The 14,186-nt window shown below is 44.5% G+C and overlaps 1 protein-coding gene across 1 annotated transcript; it reads left to right on the top strand.

The window, feature by feature from the left end:
* The first annotated feature begins 494 nt into the window (after nucleotides 1-494).
* On the top strand, nucleotides 495-6,137 carry LOC123407611 (nicalin). Its single transcript, XM_045100775.1, has 14 exons — nucleotides 495-863; nucleotides 1,414-1,568; nucleotides 2,058-2,161; nucleotides 2,287-2,353; nucleotides 2,606-2,698; nucleotides 2,774-2,938; nucleotides 3,028-3,168; nucleotides 3,255-3,332; nucleotides 3,705-3,817; nucleotides 3,901-3,961; nucleotides 4,936-5,103; nucleotides 5,195-5,296; nucleotides 5,476-5,565; nucleotides 5,646-6,137. The coding sequence occupies exons 1-14, from the start codon at nucleotides 596-598 to the stop codon at nucleotides 5,706-5,708; spliced, it is 1,668 nt and encodes a 555-aa protein (XP_044956710.1). The 5' UTR covers nucleotides 495-595; the 3' UTR covers nucleotides 5,709-6,137.
* The last annotated feature ends 8,049 nt before the right edge of the window (nucleotides 6,138-14,186 follow it).

Genomic DNA, 14,186 nt, shown 5'->3' on the forward strand with positions numbered 1-14,186 from the left:
GTAACATGCTCTGCTGTTATGTTGCGAAACTGAATTTAGATTACTAAAAAGAGTTTAATAATCTAACAAACATGACATCGACGGTTTTAATTTTATAAAAATCATCAGAATTCAAAGGTGCAAAGCACGTCAGAGTGAGCGTGCCGCTGGAAGAAGGAACTCGAATGTGGCTGAACACAACAATAATATGGCGATGCCAAACAGGAATGTAGCTAGTTACTTGGTGTTGCAAAGTTACCATGATGTTTCAAACAAGGGATTAGTTTGGCCATATTTAATGGAAGGCATGGCAGTACGTAGCAATTAACTATGCCAACCCGCACATGACCTCTTCCATCATGCATGCGAGCTGTTAATCCACGATCGGAAATCACATGGTTAAGTTTATATGCGAAGGAACCCAGAAAACCAGAGGAAATTACCACGCGAGTCCACGCCGCCACCTCCGCACGACGCAGTGAAGGTGAGGTCGGGAGGAGGACTTGGTTTGATTGAACACCAGTCTGATACCAATCAGATCGGCAGCAGCGGCAGCGGCAGCGGCTGCATCTGCATCTCCGCCCGGGCTCCAGACCCCCGCCCCGCCCCGCCGGCCATGTCTCCCTCCGGGGAGGTGGTCGCATCCGTCTCCTCCGCGCTCGCCGTCCTGCTCGTCCTCCTCGCCTGCGTCGAGCTCGGCGACGCGGCCGCCGCCGTCGGCGTCTACCGCCTCATCCAGTACGACCTCGCTGGTGCCCCGCTCGGCTCCCGCGCCGCCGCGCTCAACCACCACGCCGCCGCCTTCCCGCTCCCCGCCGGGGCCGATCTCTCCCGCTCCGCGCTCGTCGCGCCGCTGCTCGACCTCCCGCTCTCCTTCCTCCGAGGTACTCCTCCTCCCTCCTACGCCCCATCCTCCCAGTACCAGCACGCTGTAGTAGATGAGACGAGCTTTTCACCGGCTCTAGTTAGAATTGAGCTCGATCTGTGTGCCTCTTCGCATTGCCGATCGAGATGTGTGTAGTGTTTGCGATATACTTTCTGATCTCGTAAGATTCTGGTGTCGGTGTGTATCTGTTACTTTCGTGTTTCTAGTTTCTACACGGCTCATGCTGCTCGTTTAGTTACAGCAACCAGATCACAGCCAGGATACGCTCTATGTATGGGCTTTCAAGTATGGCTTTAGTTATCATCTGACTTGTTTGCTACTTACTCTTGCCAAAATGTATGCACTCACTCATGTGGCATTACGAACTGCCGAGTCGTGGCATCTAAACTACAACAATCATGACTCAACGATGGTGTTCCATCATGCATGACCCATCCGAAAAAGATCATGTTTCTTCAATGAACCACAGTATTATTTTTTATTTTGCGCATGAAATTTGATTGAAATAATAGTGTTGACAAACTGTTGTTTCATTACCTACTACTCAGAGTACCTGGCAGAGAAAAAACATCTTGGAGGGTTGCTTGTTCTGCTCCCGAGAAACATTAGCGCTAAGAACGTTGAGGGAAACAACGATGACAAGGGTGAACCAAAGAATGTGCTGGCTGAGCTAGAAAAGTTGCTCATGCATGAAGAAGTGCCGGTAAGTTATAAATTTCTTAGGCAGTTATGTCTCTATCTCTGCTTGTGATTTATATGTTCCATTACTTATCCAGTATCTAGTCAGATATATCACAAGACTCCACGGACAGAACATTTTGAAGTACAAATTAACGCTACAAAATACAAATATGCATTGAGCTTCTGCAATCTGTATTGTAAATTTGTAATTGGGAGGTAGCTCAACAAAACTAATATTATAGTTGCATTTCAAATCCTGAGTGATGCTTTTAGCTGTTTACCAAACTTCTCTTTGTTTTGAAACATGCACTCTTTAAATTGCTATGGGCACATCATCAACAGTTTTGGTGATCCCCTTTACTGTATAACGTTTTTTATAAATCATGACTTTCCATTCGAATTTGCTCATGTTGTTTTTTCGTCTAAATATGTCCTGCTCCCTCTTTGTTCAATGATCAACTTTTAATATGATATAATATTTCAGCTAACTCGTGTGCGTTACTCAATGCAGTTTCCAGTGTACTTCGCTTTCCATGATGAAAATTTGGATAACCTATTGGAAGATATTCGTAAAATTGCCTCTTCAGGCCAGCCAGCCTCTGCATCAACAGGAGGGTAATACTTGAAGAAGAAACACAGCATACTCTTGAGTGTCCAGCATTTCTCACAATAATTAATGTAACACTTGACTATAAATTGTCAGCCTCCTCCATGCTCTTGATTGTCTTTTGGACTTGTAGATACAAGCTTGTTGTGCCTTCTGCGGAACCTAAAAAGGTGTCATCTCCAACCATTTCAAATATCCAGGTAGCTGCTTTGACATGAATTTCCTGTCTACTTTTGCATTTATCAGGTTGGTCTTATTTACTTTATATAATTCACTGGAATGTCTTATAGATCTGTTTTCTTTTGAAACAAACAATTAAGTAGGCCACGATGAATGGCTGGCTGTATGCCAGAAGTGATCGCTACACCTGATATCTGACTCATAAATATAGCAGTGTTTCCCATCTTTCATGAGATGTATACATCCCTAAGTTTAATACCTTTGAGTTGCAGGGATGGTTACCTGGATCGAAAGGAGAGGGCGATGCTGAACAGCTTCCAACTATTGCCATAGTTGCAAACTATGACACTTTTGGTGCTGCACCTGTATGTAACCCAGAAAAAGTGTTTCAAGAATTTTTTATGTTATTTTCGATATTTTCATAATACATATGTTTTCAGGCGCTTTCCGTGGGAAGTGACAGCAATGGAAGTGGAGCTGTGGCTCTTCTAGAAATTGCAAGGATCTTTTCACGCCTCTATTCAAGTCCTAAGACCAGAGGCAAGTTTAATCTTCTCTTTGGATTAACATCTGGCGGACCCTACAATTACAATGGAACTAGCAAGGTTAGTGCTCATCTTGCGCCATTATGGAAGCTTTCTGGTGCATATTCATGGTCAACTCACAGATGTATGGTTTCCAAATTTTGTTACAGTGGCTTAGAAGTTTCGATCAGCGTGTCCGTGAGAGTATTGACTATGCAATTTGCTTGAATAGCGTTGGTTCGTGGAGCAATGATCTCTGGATGCATGTGTCAAAGCCTCCAGAGAACCCTTACATCAAGCAAATCTTTGAAGTACAGTAGCCATTCCAAATTTTTTGGTCCATAAATTTTTGCCTGCAATGATAAGTCATTCACAACTTGAAGTTTGTTTGCTTCAGGATTTTTCAGATATCTCCAAGGAAATGGGCATTTCAGTTGGCATCAAGCACAAGAAGATTAACGTGTCAAATTCTAGAGTATGTTCTTGCCTTTTGAAGGATTTACACCGTCATTAGGTCTGGATCCCATCAGGATTTCAGATAATCCATCTTACATGTACCTACTGTTGTACTAGTATGATGGCATTTGATATATTTATTGCTGAATCAGTTCTTCTGGTATGGTAGCCTGACATATTTCGGGTGCAGGATCAAGAATTAGCTTAGTATTGGCATCAGGGCTGATTTAGAAATGAGTTCAGAATTATATGCTATTTCTAGAAATTAATATGCTTGTTTAGTATGTACATTTTGGAATCTAGAAGCCTGGAACTGCTTTAGTATTGCTGATTAAGTATTATATTTTGTTAATTTTCAAGCTTGCCAAGTGATGTGCTTGCAATCTTGCAGGTAGCATGGGAACATGAGCAATTCTCGAGGTTTAGGGTGACTGCGCTAACTCTTTCGGAATTGTCTACACCTCCTGAATTTTTGGAAAGCACTGGTGGTCTGTACGACACTAGGTGAAGTCACTTCTAATGCACCCTAATTCTTTTTTTCACTGTCTTAGTTTTTTATATTTACTTGTATATTTTTCTTCTTTCAGAGAATCAGTAGATGTCGAGTCAGTAATGAGAACTGTCAAATTAGTTTCTGAGAGCCTTGCGGTAAGCTAAACTATTTGCTCTGAATTTTTTCATTTTACTTTGCAATTTGCACACTAGTTAGATAATGTTGATGAAGTTATGGTTTCTTCAGCGTTAGAGATGTGTATGTGTTAATGTTTTGTAGACATTTTTTCATTCCATGTAATAATCTCCAAAGCTGGCGAATGACCGCTTCTGTGATACATCTCTTGTCAGTGCTTCGGCAAATGTTCATTGAAATATTTGTTTGTCTGGGAAAATGTGTTAGTACGGACTAATCAAATTTTTAGCTGGGTTATAAATTTAGATATAAATATCCACAGCAGTAGCATGTATGTATCCCCTGCAAAAAAATGTACTCCCTCTGATTGGAATTAATTGATCCAACCTCTATACAATGCCATTTTACATTGTAGAGAGGCTTCGTCAATTATTTCAGATCGGAGGGAGTATTTCAGATAATATAACTGTTCAACTGATTTTAACTTAGCATGAAATTTCTCTTGAAATATGTCAACAGAAAATTCATTTAGTTACTTTGGTGCACCAGTTACACTCCAATCTCTAGCTGAGTAGAAATACCAGTTTAGGAGATTATGTCGTTCATCCATGTTACAATGCTTTCGTGTTATAAGCATGTTTGAATGTGATGCGAAAAATCACTAGAAATGCAAATTGCTGCTATGATAAGTGTTTGGAAGAACCAAATTTACTGGCTACCTCTTGCTGTTTTCTGAACCAGGATTCTAATAGTTAGACGAAGGTTTAGGAGATTCTGCTGTCCATCCATGTTTCAGTTGTACTAAATGAGCGACAATTAATATGGATCGGAGGGAGTAGCATGTTTGAATGTTAAAATGATTAGTTATACAAAATGCTGCTATGATGAGTGATTGGAAGAACTAAAGTTACCGTCTGCTTCTTGCTCTTTTCTGAACCAGGGTTCTTTTAATTAGATGAAGTCTGATATTAATACTAATAATGCCTCTTCGCAGAGACACATCTACGGATTGAGAGGGAGGAACATTGATGTTTTTGCTGATAACAGCAGCTTAGCCATTAGTCCTCACTATATCCGGTCCTGGTTGGATCTTTTCTCACGGACACCACGGGTTGCACCTTTTCTTCAGAAGAATGACCCCTTTATCGTAGCACTTAAAAAGGTTGTGTACCTACTATCAGTAATCTCATCTAGTTCACATTGTTCATAGTTGTTCCCTCGCAAGCCATGACACTATCTGCATATTGGTGCAGGAACTGTCTGAGCATACTACTGATGTGCATGTTCAAAATGACGTCCTTGATGGCATGTTCACTTTCTATGATGCAACAAAATCGACTTTAAACGTATATCAGGTAAGTGTGTAAGCTTCATGTCACACTTCTCCATGTTTTGCCTTGTGATGTGTCATTCAACGGATGAATTCCCTTATTACTTGCTCAATTTTTAAGTTTTATCCCACCTTTTAAGTTGCTTTTCTTAATATGATGACAATGAACTAACCTCAACCGGCCTTTGATTCTTCAATTCACAGGTTGCAAGCGTTACTTTCGACCTGTTGTTCCTTCTGGTGCTCGGTTCCTATCTAATTGTTCTCTTCAGTTTCCTAGTAATCACGACACGGGTATGGACCGACTCATTTCTGTAAACATAACTAGAATCTTTCTTTCCCTGCGACTGAGATGATACCTTTCTCCTGAACAGGGCCTCGATGATCTCATTAACATATTCCGACGGCCTCCATCACGTAAAGTCAAGGGAGCATAGGCTAGATCATCATGTTTTGTGTATTAGTAACGAGGAGAAGTGCATGCCTAGTTAGAAGAGCTAGACACCAGGATTACGGCAAGCTAGCTTTCCACAGCAGATAGACCTGAAACTTTTGAAATTACCCTTTGTTCTCTAGCCAGTGTGAGCGGCGTCAGATTCGCCAGTCCAGGGCGAAAACATTTTCTTCTGCACACAAGGAATTTTGGCTGTAATTTGTTGTCTGTTTTTTTCTTTTTTCTTTTTTACATTTCTGGCTACTGTGAAGTAGAAGGCCTATCTGCATAATATAATCATGGCAATGTGTTACTATGTTATGTATGGATAGGGCACGACGCTGTACTCCCAAATCTGTACTTGGGTACGGTGAAATACATCTTCTGAATACACTTGAAGCAGGACCGCATCCTGTTTCATACCTTGTTTTCATGTACTTCTAGGAGGTGTTTGGTTCGTAAACGCAATCGCTTTACAGCGTCATTGTAAATGGATTTAGTAAATGTTGAAGTTTGTTTGGTTACCTACGAGTACTATATAACGTCTATCAATACCGGTATATACCTAGTAATTTGCTGACGAACAGCGGCAGAGCAGAGTGTAAGTAGGAGAAAAAGTATGTTGTGTTCTTTCACGCTTGACGTCCCGGTTTGTAGCGACCGGTGGCCATCTAGATCGTCCGGGACGCCGGCGAGAGCCCAAGGCAACATCGCTTGTCCAGGGTGGCCAACCATCGCTGCCGGTGGACGGCGACCTGTCTTCAAGGCTGAAGGCCAAGCTTCGGCCAGGGCGTCAGGAAGCACACAGCCGCCGGCGTGCTGCTGTACGTGGGTAACGAGGAAGAATATCGCATCTTGTAGTCAGTTTTGTACTACTCGGATTTCATAACATGTACTCCCTCCGTCCTAAAATAAGTGTCTTAAGCTTAGTATAATTTTATACTAGAGCTAGTACAAAGTTGAGACAGTTATTTACGGACGGAGGGAGTATTCAGATTACAGAGCGGCCGAAACAAACATGAAACTCCTAAGGCCTCGTTTGGTTAAGGGGGATTGGAAAGGTTTTGAGAGGAAAATCCCCGGGGAGCTCAGGAACTCCACAGTCCTCGGGCGCCTATTTGGTAGGAGGGGTTTGCTTAGCCCAATCCCCTCCGTTCCCCTTCAGGCCTCGTTTCGTTAAGGGGGGTTGGGGAGGGTTTGAGAGGAAAATCCCCTGGGGGCCCAGAAACCCCACAGATCCTCGGGCGCCCATTTGGTATGAGGGGTTTGCTTAGCCCAATCCCCTCCGTTCCCCTTCAATCCCTTCCTATCCATGTGTTTCAAAACCCTCCTCGGGGGACTAGTGGAAGCAAAACCCCGGGGATTGGGAGGAACAAAGGGATTCACCCAATCCCCTGAAATCCCTCCCTCTCAAAACCTCCCCAATCCCCCTTAATCAAACGAGGCCTCAATCTCTTTCTATCCATGTGTTTCAAAACCCTCCTCGGGCCTCGTTTGGTTAGGGGGGATTGGAGAGGGTTTGAGAGGAAAATCTCCGGGGGGTCCAGAAACCCCACAGATCCTCGCGCGCCCATTTGGTAGGAGGGGTTTGCTTAGCCCAATCCCTTCCGTTCCCCTTCAATCCCTCCCTATCCATGTGTTTCAAAACCCTCCTCGGGGGACTAGTGAAAGCAAAACCCCGGGGATTTGAGAGGATTGGGTGGAACAAAGGGATTCACCCAATCCCCTGAAATCCCTCCTTCTCAAAACCTCCTCAATCCCCCTTAACCAAACGAGGCCTCAGGGGACTAGTGGAAGCAAAACCCCGGGAATTTGAGAGGATTGGGTGGAACAAAGGATTCACCCAATCCCCTGAAATCCCTCCCTCTCAAAACCTCCCCAATCCCCCTTAACCAAACAAGGCCTAAGGGCTTGCTCGTTTAATACCTCCCCCAAGGGGATTGTAGAGGTTTGAAGGGGATTGGAAAGAAATTTGATTTAGGCCTTGTTTGGTACTAGTGTATTTTAGGGAATTTGTGGGGATTATCCCGGTCAAACCCCTCAATCCCCACATATCCCATAACACCATTTGGTTCTAGTGTATTTGACATGTTTCATCCCTACATTTCCCCTCAAATACCCAAATTATAGTGCATTTTTCTCAATACCCAATACACTACCCCTACCTAGTGTATTGGGGATAAATGGAGATTTGGAGGGATTGGGTGAAGGTTGGGGTGTCACCCAATCCCTTGGGGGATTATCCCCACCAATCTCTTAAAAAACACTAGTACCAAACAAGGCCTTATGGGGATATAATCCCTCACAATCCCCTTTATTTCCTGTTGAGCATGCAAATTTCCCGATGAATTCCTTGCTTCCTCTTTTGTAAAATTTCATCAGATTTCCGTGCTGCAAAACTCCAGGATATATGTAGCAAAAAATGCATGGACGTTGTACTATATTGATCAACCAGCCGAACACTGAAGATAAAAGTTGGTCAAATACTACCAGGAGTACCATCTTTCTAATCTCAAACATGGGATACGAGACATTAAGCATTTTATAGAACAGTTCACATATAGACATTACTACTGACTAAAAGTTCAGCCAAACATGACGAAAGAAAACCTCTCAGGCTCACCCATAAATACGCATACTGTACATAATGGTTGCTAACCTAAAAGATACCACACCAACTGTTGAAATTTGGAGGTGGGCCTTAGGCCCATTAGAGAATTTCAGAAAATCTACAAGGGCCCATGTAGGTGGTGGCATGGCAAGGTGGTGGGAGTTTAGTCCCACCCCGCTAGTGGAGGAGAGTTTGGACCCCTTTATAAGGATCTCTCTTCCACATGCTATTGGAGAGTGAGAAGAGAAGGTGCCCTCGCGCACTCCTCCTCCGCCGCCGCCCGCCTCGTCGCGCCGCGCCGCGGGTTGCGGGAATGAGCCGAGTCGAGCTCATACCTACTAGCAGTACTACTTGTTTGCATAGATGTATCCACTATATGCGTAGTATGTGCTAGGTTAGCTCAAGATCAGTATGTCATTAGTCTGCTGCACTGAAACAGGATAAGTTTACCGGTACTTTTTTCAAGCGTTGGCAAACGAGAACCACCTTATGGCTCACGGCTATGAACGTGTTCTGGGTAGCCGGTGTCACTCCTACGGAAACTATCACTCCTGAACAGGAGAAGATGTTTAAGGAGGCCACCGTCCTATTCCTTGGAGCAGTCATTAGCGTGATCGGAGATAAGCTGGTTGATGCATATTTACATATGCATGTTGCCAAGGACTTGTGGGAGGCGCTCGAATCTAAATTCGGGGCCACCGATGCTGGGAGTGAGATGTATGTTATGGAGCAGTTCCACGATTACAAGATGGTTGACAACCGTTCTGTATTGGAACAAGCTCATGAGATAATATGCATAGCTAAGGAACTTGAGGTTCTTAAGTGCAATTTGCCGGGCAAGTTTGTCGTGGGCTGTATAATTGCTAAGCTCCCTAATTCCTGGAGGAACTTTGCTACTACTCTAAAACATCAGAGGCGTGAGTTCTCAGTAGAGGACATCATCGGCCATCTGAGTGTTGAGCAGAACTCGAGAGCAAAGGACTCCAATGGAAAAGCGGTGGAAAGCTCTTCTGCTGCCAATATGGTACATCAGAGGAACTTCAATTCTCACAAGCCCAAGGGAAAGAACTCTGTCCAACAGAATACCGACTTCAAGAAGAAGGGGAAGAAGCCCTTCAAGAAGAATAAGAAGGGAGATGGCTGCTATACTTGTGGTTCAGAGGAACATTGGGCGAACAAATGCCCAAACAAGTACAAGAAGCCGGCGCAGGACTCCAAGTCTGCAAACATGATTGTGGGCAACAATGAAAGTGGTGCATCTGGGTACGGTAATTTACTTACTGTATTTACAGTTTGTCAGTCCACCGATTGGTGGGTGGACACGGGTGCAAATATTCATGTGTGTGCTGACTTATCTTTGTTCTCTTCTTATCAGGCCACCGGTCGCGGGTCCGTATTGATGGGGAATGGCGCGAGTGCTTCTGTTCTTGGTGTTGGCACGGTCGATCTGAAGTTTACTTCGGGAAGGATCGTGCAGCTGAAGAACGTGCAGCATGTCCCCGCCATCAAGAAGAATCTCGTTAGTGGCTCCCTTCTGTGTAGAGAAGGGTTTAAGTTGGTGTTCGAGTCTAATAAAGTAGTAGTTACGAAATATGGACTTTTCGTTGGAAAAGGTTATGAATGCGGAGGTCTGTTCCGCCTTTCTCTAGCAGATTTTTGTAATAAAGTCGTGAACAATATTCATTCGAGTGTTAACGAATCTGAAGTTTGGCATTCACGTCTTTGTCACATAAGTTTCGGTGTTATGTCGCGGCTAGCAAAACTGAATTTAATCCCAACTTTCACTTTAGCCAAAGGTTCTAAGTGCCACTCGTGTGTGCAAGCAAAGCAACCTCGCAAGCCTCACAAGGCTGCAGAGGAGAGACACTTGGCACCATTAGAACTCATACATTCTGATCTTTGTGAGATGAATGGTGTGTTGACTAAAGGTGGAAAGAAATACTTCATGACATTGATAGATGATTCCACTAGATTTTGCTATGTGTATCTGTTAAATACTAAAGATGAGGCTCTACACTACTTTAAAATCTATAAGGCAGAAGTTGAGAATCAACTTGAAAAGAAAATTAAACGAGTCCGGTCTGATCGTGGTGGAGAGTACTTCTCAAACGAATTTGATTCATTTTGTGCGGAACACGGCATTATTCATGAGAGGACGCCTCCCTATTCACCCCAGTCAAACGGGGTTGCCGAGCGGAAAAACCGTACTCTAACTGATTTGGTTAACGCCATGTTAGATACATCGGGTTTATCCAAGGCATGGTGGGGGGGGGGGGGAGGCTATATTGACCGCGTGTCATGTCCTGAATAAAGTTCCTACAAAAGATAATGAGGTCACTCCCTACGAGGAGTGGTCGAAGAGAAGGACGACATTCTCGTACTTACGTACTTGGGGCTGCTTGGCGAAAGTCAATGTACCGATCCCCAAGAAGCGTAAGCTTGGACCAAAGACTGTGGATTGCGTTAATTTGGGATACGCTAAGAATAGCGTAGGCTATAGATTTCTAGTAGTGAAATCTGAGGTACCTGACGTGAAGGTCGGTACAATAATGGAGTCGAGGGATGCTACATTCTTTGAGGATATATTTCCCATGAGAGATATGCAAAGCACTTCTAGACAAGAATCCGAGATAACTCCTGAGCCTGCCATTCCTATGGAATATTATGAACAAACACATGATGAAAATCCTGAGGAGGATGACGAGGAAGCCCGTGGTAGGGGCAAGAGACAAAGGACTGCAAAGACCTTTGGTGATGATTTCTTCGTATACCTCGTGGATGATAATCCCACTTCTATTTCAGAAGCGTATGCTTCTCCAGATGCTGATTACTGGAAAGCTGCTGTCCGTAGCGAGATGGACTCCATCATGGCTAACGGGACATGGGAAATCACTGATCGTCCCTATGGTTGCAAACCATTGGGATGCAAGTGGGTGTTCAAAAAGAAGCTTAGGCCCGACGGTACGATTGAAAAGTACAAGGCTAGGCTTGTGGCCAAGGGCTATGCCCAGAAAGAAGAGGAAGATTTCTTCGATACTTATTCACCTGTGGCTAGACTGACCACCATTAGAGTACTACTCTCATTGGCGGCCTCTCATGGTCTTCTCGTTCATCAAATGGACGTTAAGACGGCTTTCCTGAATGGAGAGCTAAATGAGGAAATCTATATGCAACAGCCAGATGGCTTTGTGATAGAAGGTCAGGAAGGAAAGGTGTGTAAGTTGCTGAAATCTTTATATGGTCTGAGACAAGCACCTAAGCAATGGCATGAGAAGTTTAATACAACTCTGACATCTGTTGGCTTCGTTGTTAATGAAGCTGACAAATGTGTATACTATCGCCATGGTGGGGGCGAAGGAGTTATATTGTGCTTGTATGTTGATGACATACTGATATTTGGAACCAACCTCAAAGTAATTGAGGAGGTTAAGTCTTTTCTGTCTCAAAACTTTGAGATGAAGGACCTTGGGGTGGCTGATGTTATCTTGAACATCAAGCTGTTGAGAGATGATGAGGGTGGGATTACACTTCTGCAATCCCGCTATGTTGATAAGATTTTGAGTCGCTTTGGATATTCAGACTGCAAAATTTGTCAAACACCATATGATCCTAGTGTGCTTATTCGAAAGTTTAAAGGCACAGCTATAGATCAATTGAGATTCTCTCAAATTATCGGTTCACTTATGTACCTAGCTAGCGCAACGAGGCCTGACATCGCGTTTGCTGTGAGCAAACTTAGCCGGTTTGTTGCAAACCCGGGCGATGTTCATTGGCGTGCTGTTGAAAGAATTATGCGCTACTTGAAAGGTACTGTCAACCACGGGCTTCACTATACGGGATTCCCATCGGTACTTGAAGGGTATAGTGATGCGAATTGGATCTCTGATGCTGATGAGATGAAGGCCACTACTGGGTATATGTTTACTCTTGGGGGTGGTGCTGTTTCCTGGAAGTCTTGCAAGCAAACGTTCTTAACAAGATCGACAATGGAAGCAGAATTAACAGCATTAGACACATCTGGTGTCGAAGCAGAATTTCTTCGAGATCTTTTGATGGACTTACCTGTGGTTGAGAAGCCGGTTCCGGCTATCCTTATGAAATGCGATAATCAGACGGTTATTGTTAAAGTGAAGAGTTCAAAGGACAATATGAAGTCCAACAAACATATAAGAATGAGATTGAAGTCTGTCAGACGTTTGAGAAACTCCAGAGTGATAGTGTTGGATTATATCCAAACGGCTAAGAATCTGGCAGATCCCTTTACTAAAGGGCTATCACGTGTTGTGATAGATAGTGCATCGAGGGAGATGGGTATGAGACCCACATGAGTTGCCATGGTAGTAACCTAACCTATATGATCGGAGATCCCGTGAAGTAGGACCTGGGAAAATAAGCCAGTGGTGAACTGAGGAGAGTAACTTTACTAACCCACTCCGTTGGAGATGCAATACTCTCGGATACTGTACGGTAGGATGACTACTGTCTTAATGTGTTCTAAAGCTTACATGTAAGCAAGATGCTGTCCTACAGAGCGATCTTTGGAGGAACACACCTATATGAGCTTGACTGCTGGTCACAGTCTATGAGGTTTGGGTGATCTCTAGTAAACTCATGAATAGGCCAGGAGTGTGACTAATATGCTCCACCCGAGGGGTCACCTTCGGCAGTCTAGTACTAGTAAGACTTGTGGTGAAGCTCTTTTACGCCAAGCTGACAATTCAAGGCATAGTCCATTGTTCAGTTGTAAAGGAGTGTAGCTACTTGTTCTAGGTGAAGCTCAACCTTAATAGGTCTTCACTGAAATGCTGGTATATTAAAACAGTGACTGGAACGAGGGAACACGATGTGCCCTTGAGATCTGGTGGGGGATTGTTGAAATTTGGAGGTGGGCCTTAGGCCCATTAGAGAATTTCAGAAAATCTACAAGGGCCCATGTAGGTGGTGGCATGGCAAGGTGGTGGGAGTTTAGTCCCACCCCGCTAGTGGAGGAGAGTTTGGACCCCTTTATAAGGGTCTCTCTTCCACATGCTATTGGAGAGTGAGAAGAGAAGGTGCCCTCGCGCACTCCTCCTCCGCCGCCCGCCTCGCCGCGCCGCGCCGCGCCGCGCCGCGCCGCGGGTTGCGGGAATGAGCCGAGCCGAGCTCATACCTACGCGCTTATTTTTGCCGGTCAGGAACGGAGAATACGTAACGGACAAGGAACGATCCGAGACGTCGGATCGTGGCTGTTACCGACTCGGACGTGGGCTTGGCCCACGTCTCTCCACCCAGCCGCCTTTATAAGCACGCGATCGCCTACCCTAGCCGTCACGAGAATCAGATCACATCTGCCTCACGCCTTCGTTCCTTGACTGCTGCTGCCGCCGGTTTAGATACTTGTTATGCACGGTCGACGGGATAGCCTAGCCGTCCCGTTTACCGCGTACACGGTCGACGGGAGAGCAGGCCTCCGAAACCTCGCGATTAGGTTTTTGGGGAGCGATCACGCGACTGCTCGCCTTCGTCCGTCTGCTTCGTCTACGTCCGCGTCGCCCTCGTCATCGCCATGTCTTCACCAAGCGAAGCTGATCGTCTCCGTGAGGAAGCCGAGAAGAAGACGACAGAGGATACTGCCGCCGCTACTACGGCCAACTGGCCGATTGGAGGGTATGACTCGTTTATCCTCATGTTCGTATTTATTCTAGCAGTACTACTTGTTTGCATAGATGTATCCACTATATGCGTAGTATGTGTTAGGTTAGCTCAAGATCAGTATGTCATTAGTCTAGTCAATGCCATGCTAGTTATTATTTTGTGGATTAATGTACTCGGAAAATTGCCTATTTACTCAACACCAACTACCAATTATTAATGTAATAAAAATACAACGCA

This window comes from Hordeum vulgare, chromosome 7H (assembly GCF_904849725.1).
Source record: "Hordeum vulgare subsp. vulgare chromosome 7H, MorexV3_pseudomolecules_assembly, whole genome shotgun sequence".
In the NCBI taxonomy this organism is placed as follows: Eukaryota; Viridiplantae; Streptophyta; class Magnoliopsida; order Poales; family Poaceae; genus Hordeum; species Hordeum vulgare.

What these genes read in the sequence shown, in the direction of transcription:
- LOC123407611 (XM_045100775.1), top strand. Translation starts at nt 596, where the DNA reads ATGTCTCCCTCCGGGGAGGTGGTCGCATCCGTCTCCTCCGCGCTCGCC. An exon ending in TAGTTTCTGAGAGCCTTGCG is followed by an intron (nt 3,962 to 4,935) that starts GTAAGCTAAACT and finishes GCCTCTTCGCAG; the next exon opens with AGACACATCTACGGATTGAG. An exon ending in TTATCGTAGCACTTAAAAAG is followed by an intron (nt 5,104 to 5,194) that starts GTTGTGTACCTA and finishes ATATTGGTGCAG; the next exon opens with GAACTGTCTGAGCATACTAC.